The sequence below is a fragment of the Mycteria americana genome, chromosome 6 (genome assembly GCF_035582795.1).
Source record: "Mycteria americana isolate JAX WOST 10 ecotype Jacksonville Zoo and Gardens chromosome 6, USCA_MyAme_1.0, whole genome shotgun sequence".
In the NCBI taxonomy this organism is placed as follows: Eukaryota; Metazoa; Chordata; class Aves; order Ciconiiformes; family Ciconiidae; genus Mycteria; species Mycteria americana.
This window is the reverse complement of record NC_134370.1, coordinates 51,333,988-51,346,764: the sequence shown is the minus strand read 5'-3', so window position 1 is coordinate 51,346,764 and position 12,777 is coordinate 51,333,988. Positions and strand designations below refer to the sequence as shown.

Below are 12,777 nucleotides of genomic sequence, written 5' to 3'. Positions count from 1 at the left end.
TTGAATAAAGTTAATATTGCTGTGTGTAGAGGTTAAATTTTCCAAACTTTCTAGTGGCATTAATCAGTTGTTCAGATTCACCCTCCTATGGCATTGTATGAATGGAGATCTAGCATTGTGCTCTTTATTTCAGACGTGGACAGGAGTCCTGCTTACAAGTGTGACCCATCCTTTAACCTTTATAGTGATTCTTTACTGCTATCAGCAGGGCAAGTTTAGTTTGACTGAAATTTAGATGTCCCATTTTTCTACTGATTCTGATTTTCTGATTGGTTTGCCTGCAGAGAATTAACCGAGGGCCAGATTCTAAGGAAAGGCATGTAGGAGGGTAAAAGAAAGCTATTTACTGCCATCAAGCTTTGCCTACATATGAGACTCATAGATACCTTAATGGGATGCACAAAACAATGGGTGCACATTTGGTTTCTGTCCTGTTCCACTGGCCGAGTGCTCAGTGCTGGCTCTTATACTGCCTTTGTGAGCCTGAGTCTGAGGTTTACTGTATCTCAGGGAATCACTTTAAAATCGTGGCTTGCTTTGGAACATGCAGTGCTGCAACATTGGTTGTTTGAAACACTTCACTTTTGAAAGATTTTCCTGATGTAGCAGTTCAGTTATGCAAACAAACCACATGAACAAACATCCTTCAGTTCCAATTAATGATCAGCTTTTCTTTGTACTGTCTGTTTGTCTGCTACTGATTGGCCCATGAGCCTTTCCTAATAGAGCTACTGATGTCTCTAAGAATTATGAGGACCTAGTGTAATAGCTTCAGTGTACTCCTGGTTCTTATTCCCTAGAATTGTGACCAGTTATGCAACAATCTTCCTCTGAGTTTTGTCCATTGTCTACTTATCCTTCCCTTCTCCCTCCACTCACTCAAGAGTATTCCTGCAGCAAACCATTCGGGCATTACCTCATGACAAGCTAATGTTGTGTCACGGTAATGATTTCAAGAGTTAGGTGTTTCCAGCAACAGTTGTTTTTAATTTTTAAAGCAAACTGCTGTGCAGAGTTCAGTTGCTTAAATTTTTCTAGTTTTTTCTAGGTGTTCTACTTGGTCCTTTCAGTGTAAAGATTTTTTTTCTTTTTTTAAGCTCCCATATAGTAACTCTGTTTTATGGTGGACTAAACTGCTGGCTCGATGATATTTCTACTTTGTATGCAGTGCTAGATAGTTTGAAGTCCATCACAGAATAAGTCATCACACATATAAAGTGCATTATCTTTTTTTTTTTTTTATCCTAATAGAAATGAAAGGTATAAGTAACTGAACTGTATGTTAGAAAGAGAACGTTACTCCAGTGGAAATAACTTAAAACCAGAATTCCAAAATTTAGAACCTTGCTATTTTCTGCAGGGAATTTTTTCTACTGTTGTTTTATTTTCATTTAAATGGGCTTTGACTGTATTAGGATCAAGCCTTGCAGGTCACTAAGTGTAATTACTTACTGTCCTGGTGTATAATCAGTTTCATAAAATTAAGGATTTCTGATTTAGAAGTAATTCCCTTTTTGCCCTCTGTAGAGGAGCCTGCTCCAGAACCGTAAGTCCCTAGTCATTGCCTTCTAATTTCAAGTGTACGTGTTTATGATTTAGTGTTGTATGCATTTGACTGTACTTAGCCTTCATGACAGCCTTTTTGTGAAACCTCATGCTTTGGTTTTGTGAGTCTAAAGAAGCCAAGTGCTCCTGACTCATTATGAACAACGTACATAGATAGTGTAGATAAATGCTGATTTTTTTTGTTTGGTTGGGTTTTTTTGTTCTGAAAATGTGTGTCTCGTCCTTTCAGAAAACCTGTTTAGTTTGGGTTTTTTCTTGAAAAAGATTGAGCTTTTTTAAAGTTTCATGCAACTATTTCCTACTTTTTGGTGGATGAACATTGATTCTTTTCAAGTATGAAAGTAGTTATGTTTTATGTAAACTGTACGTTGCAGCTCAGTGTGTGAAGTATGTTTGAGAGGTGTCCGTTCACTCACCACTGAAACCTGAACATGCTACATATTCCCTTAGGGAGAATCTGTCAGCTCATACAAAAAACAGCATGTAACAGAATAGTATTAGTATTTCATAGCATTGTTTTGAAACAGCTGAGTTTAGTTTGCCATGTCTGCAATATATTTATACAGAGTGATCTTTTGTATCCTTTTTTATCATTGATAAATGATTCTTGGCACAGATGAACGTTATTGCCTGTATTTTGTTAACACTTTGGTATTGGTGGTTGGAATTTCCTTGAAGCTCATGCCAAAGTAAGTTGTGAAAGCTCTTAAACTATCAAATTGCAAATAGTCCTTCCTCATACAGCTGAAGTTTTGCATTGCACCTACAGAAATACGCTGTGTTTAAATTTGCTGAGAGAATATCTAATAGAGAACTCATACTATTCATGTGTGAATAGGAAAGGAGCAGCTAAAACTGCCCACCTCTGCTTTTTATTTCCAAGCACACTTGGTGACCAATAAGCTCAATTCTTTAATCTAGCCTGTTTTACTGTCTTAAACTGTCTTTTTCAAGAACACTGGATATACTTTTTGCTAATGAAAAACAATCAATATGCTGGCACTCATGTATGATTTTTTTTTTTTAAGAACTGTAGGAACAAACTCACAGTAAATGAAATTAAATAAACACTGCTTGCTATTAGATGTTTTTTTAGCTGAGTCCATTGTCCATTGCAATAATGTGGAATTAAAGAGATTAAAGAAGGCTAAATGATAATATATTCCAGGTGTTTTTGCTAACTCCATTAAACAAGCTGCTAAATAAAGTGAAACTATTGTTTGTTGCATCATAAAGAAAATACCTTGATTATAGGTAGCATTAAAATAATTACAGTCTATTTACAACTAGCATTTCACCCTTTCAGTTGAGGTGATTACTTGTCTATTGATTGAAAAATAATGGAAGGTGATACCAAGGACAAAGCATCTGATCTAACTGCTAGCTACATGTTGCGAGAGTATACCAACTGGTGCTTAGTGGACAAAGCGCAAAGTTGTTTTCTTAACTCTTGCTGCTTAAGAAGCTCCAAATAATGTTTGCTCAGCAATGTCTTTTTAAAGTGTATATTAGTTAACGAAGTAAGTAGACATGCTTAAAAATGTAATGGTCTTGATAGTTTATCTACATACAGATAGCAGAGAAAATTAACTCTAGCTAATAAAAGATGAGAATTGGAAGTGCATTGATAACTCACTTTTCTATATAAATTCAATTCTAGAATTAAACTGGGTTTAACTCAGGTTTGCTTTGGGTTTTTTTGTTTTGGTTTTTTTTTTTTTTTTTTTTTTTTTTTTTCATTTGCCTTGGAAGTTAATTTAACCAAACTGGTTTGAACCTATGAAATTCTCTATAAAAGCACTAGTTTCAGAATACAGGCACCAGCTTTTTAGCATAATAAGCTGTATTCAGTCCTTATCTACAAAATTAATTTGGCTCTCCAGCCTTCCCCACCCCAGGATGTGTCTGTGTAAATAAGTCCTGAGAAGAGATTTCATTATCATGTATTAGTGAGATGTAACTACTGGAGCATTGGAAGAAACATTAGGAAGGACAGTTGTTCTTACTTTGATTTATATTGCTAGAGCTTTATGGAAAGAACAAAATTAATGATCTCGCTACTGAATAGTATTTTTTAAGAAAGCACAAAATCCTTATTTAGTCTTTTGAGTTGTTTGTTGTCTGCAATGGCAGGCTTTTGTGTTCAAAAACAGCACACTAAAACAAACAAAAAAACCCCACAAACACCCATCCCCCCAAAAAAAAGCAAAACCAGAAAACCCCTCACAGAACAGTTGAGCAAATTTTTTGCCAATCTTGTTTAAAAAAATCCATCCTTCTCAAAACTTGTAACTTTCCATGATAGTAGGTAGTTCTAGCTTTCTGTGTTAATGGTGTGCTTGCTTACTGAATAGATCAAAATGAGGAGGAGATTCTCTAGTCATATTTTTTCTGTGAGTTTTAATAGTCCAAAGCAGGGAGGATCCTTAGAAACCAATTTTTTGAACTGTGGAAGTTTCTTCAGGCTGAAAATGAACTGCTGAATATATGACATAGTTTCATCAGAATAGAGTGTTCCAGATGGGAAGGTGCAATCCAGAAAAGAACCAATGTTTGTTAAAGCATGATGTTGGTATGTGTTCAAGTTGGGGTGATGTTTGGCTGAGATAAAGGGTTTATTCTATTATACAGCAAGGAGGAACAGGTGAGGTGTTTAAAGATTCTTTCTGACTAAACTCTACCATGGAGGCTGAACTTGCATAGTTTACTTTGTATTCTGAGACTCTTAGTATCTGAGTGCTACAGAAATTAGGACTGGTTATTTATGACTTTGTTTTTGAGATAGTGACTGGTATTAAGTGTCCACTTAAATGGCTTTGCAGTTTTTCAGTATAATATTAGTGTTCTAACATTTCTTGGAAGGCACAAAGGAAGAACTTGGTCCTGCACATCAGTAAATCGAAGTGCTACTGCAAAGTAATAGCAGTGCCTGAACTCAGACGCAGAGCTGGCTCAAGCTTTGATGTCCCCTTCTTCCCCCAGATTGCGATGAGTGTATTTGGATTTAGATGTGAACCTCTCTGACCTGCTGAGAGACATCATATAGTTTAAGAATGGCAAGGGTCCCAGCTATTATTTACTTTTGATGACTTTTCAAAACATGAAGAGGTATTACAGGGAGATCTAACTAATGTGTTTTTCTTAATTATGCAAGGTATCCTCTTGCTCTCACCCTACTTAGCCAGAGTTTTGTTTCATTGTATACGTATTTTATGCCCATTTTAGGAAGCTTGGGGGACTTAATGCCAATAAAGGAACATGGAAAGCATCCCTCCTCAAGAAGGCACCATTAACTATGCAATTGTGTGTGTTTGTTTTTTTCTAGCCTAAAAGAATTCCTGCCTAAAGAATATACCAAACAAAGAGGGGCTGAAAAGAGAATATTTCAGGTAATTGTGAGGCTGAAAAACCTACTATAGTTTCACTTCCTTTATAAGAAAAACACAAGCTTTCACAGGTGTATACTCTGTATATACTTGAATTATATAACTATCAGAAAATCAAGTGTAAAGAATCTGACAACTTTTCTTTTCTTTCTTCAGCAGATTTATTGTCCTGATCCTTTTTTCTTCACTGATGATTATTCAGTGTACTTTGTTGAAGGGGAGAGAGTGAATATTCAGTATTCTTAAGACCTTTTTCTCAGTTGCATTGAAATGTAAGGATGTGTATTTGTACTAAAATAGAAGCACATTTAGGAAAACCAGTTTTAATTTCATGCCTTCATTTTTCAAGCATGAGCTTCAAGTAATATGGAGTTCTGCTAACTAATGCTTGAGTTCAGTGATACGTTTAGGAGTCACACAGTTGTAAAAGACTGAAGCAGTTGAGTAGAAAATGTACTGATACTGTTGGAAGTGGTCTCAGAGTTTAAGTACTGTAGATGCACTAAATATCTGTGCCTACTGAAATACAAGTTTGGCAATACAATGTAAGCCAAAAAATTCTGAGGTCAACAGCTGAAATCAAGTCATACAGTTTCTGGAAGGACATACTAGTGTATGTAAGTCTCTTGACTTGGGAGACAAGTTGAAGAGCAGGAACAGGTCACATACTTTCCTATGTCTGTTATACTCCCAGTCTAGGAATTCTCTAACTCAGTTAGTCTGTTCTACCTGGAATTTGTAGTACTTCATCGTAGATGAGGGTGTCTAACTCTTTTCTGTGTACCTTTAGCTGGTGGCAGTGATGTTGCAGTTAAAGCAAAAAAAGATTCATTCGCTTCTGAGTATCACTATCATGCTATTCATAGCATGTGATTTTTGTCCATGTCAAATAGATCTATGAGTAGTTTCAATCATTACGTACTTCAGTGCATGGACAAGAAGTTCATCAGTGAGAGCACTGATGCTGGGTAAAGATACAACAGCAAGGTAGAATAAGCAAGCTGTCTTTTAGAAAAAAGTCAGCTGTTTCCCTGAGTTATAAAATTCTTGAGTTTGGCAGGTGATTTTTGCCAAATATTCCATCTCCAATGACTGTATTTGGGCTCCTTGCTCTTTCGGGATCCTGGTTGTGTTCTCTGCGCTGAACCGAACAGATATGATCAGTCTATGTCCTTGGGATGCAAAAGGGTTTTTAGAGTTGCGATTGCTCCTCCCAATGCTCCTCCGTGGAACATTGTCAAGATGGTAACTTAAACTGGAGTAGGACAGCATTTCCCATGTTCTTGGTGCTCCCCCTGCTGCCATCAGTCATCATGAAAGAGGTGGCAACCAGCAGTTCAGAAGAATGTGAGGGGAAGATGAAGTGTGATAGGGAATCCCACAAACAGTATTTAAATAGCAGGACATTGGGATAGAATTTTCAGCAGAACGGTCTGGGGTAGGAGAGCAGATGCTGAGATGAAGTTTGAATAGGTAATATTGGTAGTTGTCATTACTTAAGGTAAAGTTTACTATGAGTAAGTTGTTTAAATAATAAATAGAAATTGAGTTACAAGACACACCTAGATGAGTATTTCAGGATGAACTATTTAGAAAAATCATTGCTTCTTCCTCACCTGTAGAATTCTTTTCATGTGATGAAAAAATTGTGGATAATGGTGCAACTGGCAAAAAAAGCCCATTGGAAATACCTACAAGAGATGAGAAATGGTCAATTACAAGGCGTGAGGCTCTCATGAATCAGAAGTTTTGGGCACAAAACAGGAACAAATAGTCTGTTCCTGGAAAAAAATGTGGGTGCTGGGACTTTTAAATTATTTTTAAAAGCTGAGTAAAGAGACATTAGTTGTATGAAACCTAATGGGGTCAAATAGCAGCAATACCTAGAATTTTAAATTGTTTCAGAAGTGATTTAAGTGTGCTTCATCTGAGGCACAGATAGAATGGATGATGGTGAAAGAGGAGTGTTCCATTTGCACAGGTTGTTTATGTTCTCCGATGTGAGCAATTATTGGATACAGTCTTGCTAACATTTCTAGCCAGTATTTTTTCAAATATTCTAATTGTGATGATTATTAACTAAGCATCATCCTTAAACAGGTAAAAGCTATACCCTTTTCTGTTTGTTTCCGGAAAGCATTGTTTCTGCCTAAGTGATACTGAACTGTCATTACAGGAGCACAAAAACTGTGGTGAGATGACTGAAATAGAAGCCAAAGTTAAGTATGTGAAGCTAGCCCGTTCCCTGCGGACCTATGGAGTGTCATTTTTTCTTGTTAAGGTAATGTACATCTTGCTGACCATATTATACGGTTGGTTATGTATTACTTCAGATTCTGCACTAAGCAAAGGTCGAAGATGTTCTTTCAGCCTTCTTTCTGAAAGCAATATTTGGAAAAAAGTGGAAATTACTATGTGGGACAGAATTACAATTTCAGTTTAGATTCTTGTCATACTGCTTCCAGAAAGAAAGTTGAGTCTGTCATGATTTAATTTCTTTAAATTGACATTTCTTCTTTTTTCTTTTGAATACCAACAAAGTACTGTCTTCAGAAGAACATTCATAAAGAACTCATAAGTTGTTCTGGTTTAGAAGTTTAATGATAATATGAATTGCATGCTGAAAAACTGCATCTGAAGAACAACTTCATGAGCTGCATGATTAATTTCTCTTAATCCTTACAGTAAAACAGTTATGGTCTTAAGGCTGTTGAAACAATTTGGTACCAAGATACTGACGTTCTGCTGTGAAAACAGGACTGAAGCATTAGTGCCTGAGTATTCAGTAACCACTGTCATAGAATGGAAAGGAGGCTAAACTTAGGCAAATGTTTTCATTCTTAGGTTCCCACAGTTACAGTGCAGAATCTTTGCAGGTAGCTGAATATTGATAGGTTGTGTTTTCCTAAAGTACTTAGTCATCCACAAATTCTAGTGATAGAAGGTGAAAATACAATGAAAAATGTGCAGAGGATAATACTATTAATACAGTATACTTTGAAAGAATTACCTTGTCTTGCTTCCTTTAAGGGAAAATGTCTTGTTAGGCACTATTAATGGTGAAAGGAGTCTCAACTCTCTAACAGAGCCATTGAGCTAAGTTGTGTATTAGAGACTATACTAAAGTTATGGTGTGCAGTTTTCAGTAACTAAAATATTAAAAGTAACAAGCATGCACATTTAGAACAAGCTGCTAATTCAGTGGGGATTTGTTAACACAATGTAGCTGACCTGTATGGTAAAAGGTAAATATATCTTTGTATTTTTCATTAATATCTTGCTTTCTTTTGTCATAGCTTAAAGCAAACAGTAACTGAATCAAGTAACCATGTCATGAAACTTCTGTTGGAAGGAATAATTGGTCTTTTTAAAAGTCTATCAAATGTCCTACTGTGTAAATAGGAATTGATTCTTTGTGGCCTACGTAAATTCAGGGGAATGGGACATGTGGATTCATTTCTATTTTATAATGGATTTTATGTAGCAAATTGTTAGCTTGGGCCTATGCTTCGCAACCTTGGAAAACTAGAGAGGCAGAATGTCAAATAAATAAGGAGACATCAGCTGGCAGCCCCCTTGTGATATTTGCATGGGTTAGGATGTTTTCATGGATTGAAAATAACTAATATTTCAAATCCAAAATATGGGACAAATTATGGCTGATCTTGCCTAATTGTCAGCCCCAGTGGGCCTTCCTTTCCTTTATCTCTTCAGAAATTTTATAGAGAAATGGTGAGGGCAACCTAACTTCTCAGTCTTCCTGATGCCAGTTTCCCATTCAGCTTCTCTAATATGGTTTTACAGAGGAAGTCTTGTGTCTAACCATGTGACTACCATCATGGTTTTGTTGGTTTTGGGGGGTTTTTTTTAGTCACTTCCAAAGATTTGTTATCATGATCCCTAAAATGCTTTTGTTTCCTGGAGGAGGGAGAAGAGAGAGTGTCTTTTGCTGCATAGTAAAGATCCAGTAAAGACCAGAGCTTCTTAATGTTAATGCATTGCTTGAAAATCACTGTCTGTGACCAGACAAACTGAGCCTGGAGTTTTAAATTGTCCTCATCTGCATGCCAGTTTCTTCCCTCTGTCAGTATATTCCATCATGCTTTTCTTTTCTCCTATGGCAAGCTCCATTTGAATGAAAAACAATCTTTCGCACCTTGTTACAGGAAAAAATGAAAGGCAAAAACAAGCTGGTTCCTCGTTTGCTGGGTGTCACCAAAGACTCAGTGATGCGTGTGGATGAGAAGACCAAGGAAGTGTTGCAGGAATGGCCGCTGACAACTGTGAAACGCTGGGCTGCCTCACCTAAAAGCTTCACTCTGGTAATTTTTTGTGTATATTCAGAAGAAGAGGGATCTATGTGACAAGGAGAAGGGAAGATGGACTTGTACTCAGAACAGTTTCTTTAATGTAACTTGTTCTATCCATAATTTTCCAGCATTATACAGAGTCACTGAGTCCTAAACTAATAAACTGGCCCATATGGGTGTCGAGGGTCAATCTGTGTTTTGATGTTTCTAGACAGACCAGTTCCCTAAAAGTACTGTTTAATTTTTTTCAAAAAACACTGTTTAAATCTGTTCTGTGCCTAACCACTAAAACAGTTAAGAAAACATCTTTATTCACACCTACTTAAACCCTTATGGTGCTTGCCATTCACAATGCACTTCGTGAGTTGCAAGATATGAACGTAAACAAAGCTAGATGGTTCATTAATACATTTGATAATTATGGATTTCAAGAACTCTCATGAATGTGATGATTTTTTAATTATTTGGTCCATAAGAGACCACTGCAACAAGAGTATTTTGGATATGAAAAGGTTGTTTAAAGAACAAGAGGCAGTGGCTAGAAACTTATATTCACTTTAACCATGTGCATCTAATTTCCAATTGCATGGGTGATTATGCTTCAGAATAAAATTCTAACAACTTTCTCCATCCTTCAGTGACTGAGTCTGACAAAGTCAGACTAAGTATTTCTTGGTCCTCTGGCATTTCAATTTATGAAACATCTGTGATTAAGCTGCAATAAAAAGCATCCTTCCCCTCTCCTCCGTCACCTCCCATATAGACTGGTTTAGAATCTTGGAGCAGTTTTATTTACTCTTGGGTATAATAAAATGTCTATACAAACAATTTTAAAATTTGAATTCTCTCACTCATATTTTGTACTGTTTCTTCATTTATTGCTTTCCATTTTCAAAGAGGATTTCCCCCCCCCTCTTTTCCTTCAGGATTTTGGTGAATATCAGGAAAGCTACTACTCAGTACAGACCACTGAAGGAGAACAGATCTCTCAATTAATTGCAGGTTACATTGATATCATCCTAAAGAAGGTATAGTATTAAGATGACATACAGTAAAAATGCAGTAAAAATCACTGTGCAGCAGTGCAAAAGCTCAAATGTGTGCAAGCTGCAGTTTTCTTTCTCTCATGAAGTCAGTGTTGTATCTTATGTTTTAATGTTACTTATTTTTACCTTTAAGTAATATAAGCTCTTTCTGTTTAACTTAAGTGAGTGCTTCTGGAAAATATCAAGGCTGTTAACTATAGGGGCAGTATGGGTCAGGCTCAGTACAGTACACTTGGGCTTTATTTTTTCTATGTGGAAGGTGAACTGCTGGCTATAAGTGCATATCCAGCGAAGAGCTTAAAGCTTCAACTATGGGTTTTAAGCTGTGGACCAAAGCGGAGAATCAGGTGGGAAGAAATGATTCCGTGAAAGCAGCATTTAAAACTACATCAAGGAGTACACAATAGTTGTCCAGCAGCTCTTGTATATAATGCATCAAAGCTGAGAAAGTTTTTTGGCAAAATTAAAAAAAAAAAAACAACATTAATGCTTTAATGTTGTGCTTTAAAAATATTGTGATCAGTTAAGCAAAGACTTACATCTCAGTTATGCAGACAGAGGGATAAAATCTGTGTTTGTGAAGAGGCCAGACTGTCCTGAAACTTGGTTTTATGCAGTGTGCCTGGCAGGAGAGAGGAGAGGCTGATATGCATCTCCAGCACTCAAAATATTCACAAGTAAATAAGCGCAACAGCAAAAAATACCAGTTTTGCCAACAAATGTGGAGCTGAATGGTCATACTCAAAGCACGTTGTATAGAAAAGTAAGGTGTTTCAAATAGCACTGGTTGCTCCTTGACAAATTTTTACTTTATTAAGTTTCAACCAAACTACATCATTATTTGCTGTAATAGATTGTAATAGCAAAAAAAATGACAGAAAGCTAAGCAGCTCAGGAGAATTTATTGCCTTTCTTCATGTGAACAGTGTAGGATGTAACATTAAATGTTATGAAATAAGAGGTTGTGGAGGATTGCCAGAATTCATCACAGTACATGCCTTTTTCTCTGAGGCTGTCAGTGTCTGATTTAATAAATCTTAAATAAACTTCAGGTTTCTATAGATGGTTTAAAACTTGATTCTAGCTCTTAAGCGTCAAAAGTAGCTTTGCTTTCTAATGCCAAACGAAAGCAGCCTTTCTGTCTTGATAGAATACAGATGTGTGTATTTCTACTCTCTTCCACTCCTTTGATTTCTTCTTTACAATCTGCTGACAGCCATTTTTAAAATGAATTAATTAGGAACAGGTTACATAATAAACACCCATAATGCCTCATGATGCGTATAAGAATGCAGTTTTCAATTGTTGAGCCCAAGTAATCTCTGTGACGCATGTCTCAAAGTATGGTTTATCACTCTCAGTTGCATAACGTTAATTCTTGGTGTGTTTTGGACTGTTCCAACTTATTTGCTCTGATGTGGATTGGTGGCACATTTTTTTCTGCTAAAGTATTATTGGTGCAATGTTCCCCACCCCCCAGCCCCTGTTGTCCTGCAATTTTAGTGATAGGTCATTAATCAGTTGACAGGGAACCGTGAACTTAGTAAGTTTTACCATTTTTTAATCTAGATCTATTTTTTTACTTCACATTAATGTGGAAGTAAGGCACAATCTTGACTAGAAATAGGCAGTTTCAGTTCATGCATAAACTCAAACTATAATAGTAAGAACTTCTTTGGTGAAAGTTGGGGTGTGTGTGTGCGTATGGATGTGCATGAGGAGTTCCTGTTAAATGTACCCAAGGTCATAGTGGATGTTTCTCTATTTATACATATATATACATATATATTTTTTCAGACTACAAATCACATAACAAGGTGGAAAGCAGAGAGTATCTTTGCACTAGATCACAAGTAGAAATGGACTGTTTTTCCAAGGCACTACTTTTATGACTTATTGGCGTTTCCTGTTGTTTCTAGTGGTTTAGACTTACTCCTCTTGTGTATATTTACCTCCCTTACACCACTATAAAAAAAAGTCTCAAAAAGTCAGATGTGCAGATTATCCAGAAGTTTGAAATAACTATGGTAAAATAACTTGGATACCATATTAAATTGATCATCTTTCCTATGGATATGTATTTCCTGGCGGTAGGTAGCACCATATAGTAGCATTTCAGGATGCTAAATATGACTGTTAGCTGAGTCAGTTTGATGTTCCTGAGTTAGAAGAGAATGGGAAGGGGGATGGTACATGTCCTGTCTGTGCTGGGATTTGCTGTTGTTGCATATCACTCGGTCCTCAGAACATCTGTTTTTTCTGTGAGAAAAGACAGTATCTCAGCACTTTCTTCATACCAATTTGTTTAAAAAGGTACCAATAGGCTTTTTTCCTTTATGCATTTAATCTGCCAGGGTTTAGAACCTGGTCTATTAGATGCTGAAGGCCACCTCTTCTGAGGTGGAGGTTATATTGTCACACACTGCCAAAAAGTTCAGCACTGAACAAGACTCTGCAAATGATTTGACT

At 36.5% G+C, this 12,777-nt stretch overlaps 1 protein-coding gene across 9 annotated transcripts in view; it reads left to right on the top strand.

Moving 5' to 3' along the window:
• The window catches only part of TLN2 (talin 2), a 221,293-nt gene that overhangs the window by 109,733 nt on the left and 98,783 nt on the right, over window positions 1-12,777 (top strand). For 8 of the 9 annotated variants that reach the window (XM_075505789.1, XM_075505793.1, XM_075505792.1 and 5 more), the window contains 4 exons: window positions 4,892-4,955; window positions 7,129-7,233; window positions 9,119-9,274; window positions 10,189-10,290. In XM_075505789.1, the coding sequence (XP_075361904.1) occupies window positions 4,892-4,955; window positions 7,129-7,233; window positions 9,119-9,274; window positions 10,189-10,290 (427 nt within the window). Of the gene's footprint in view, window positions 1-4,891; window positions 4,956-5,108; window positions 5,225-7,128; window positions 7,234-9,118; window positions 9,275-10,188; window positions 10,291-12,777 lie in introns of those variants that run through there. The other variant, XM_075505796.1, reaches the window with a different exon arrangement.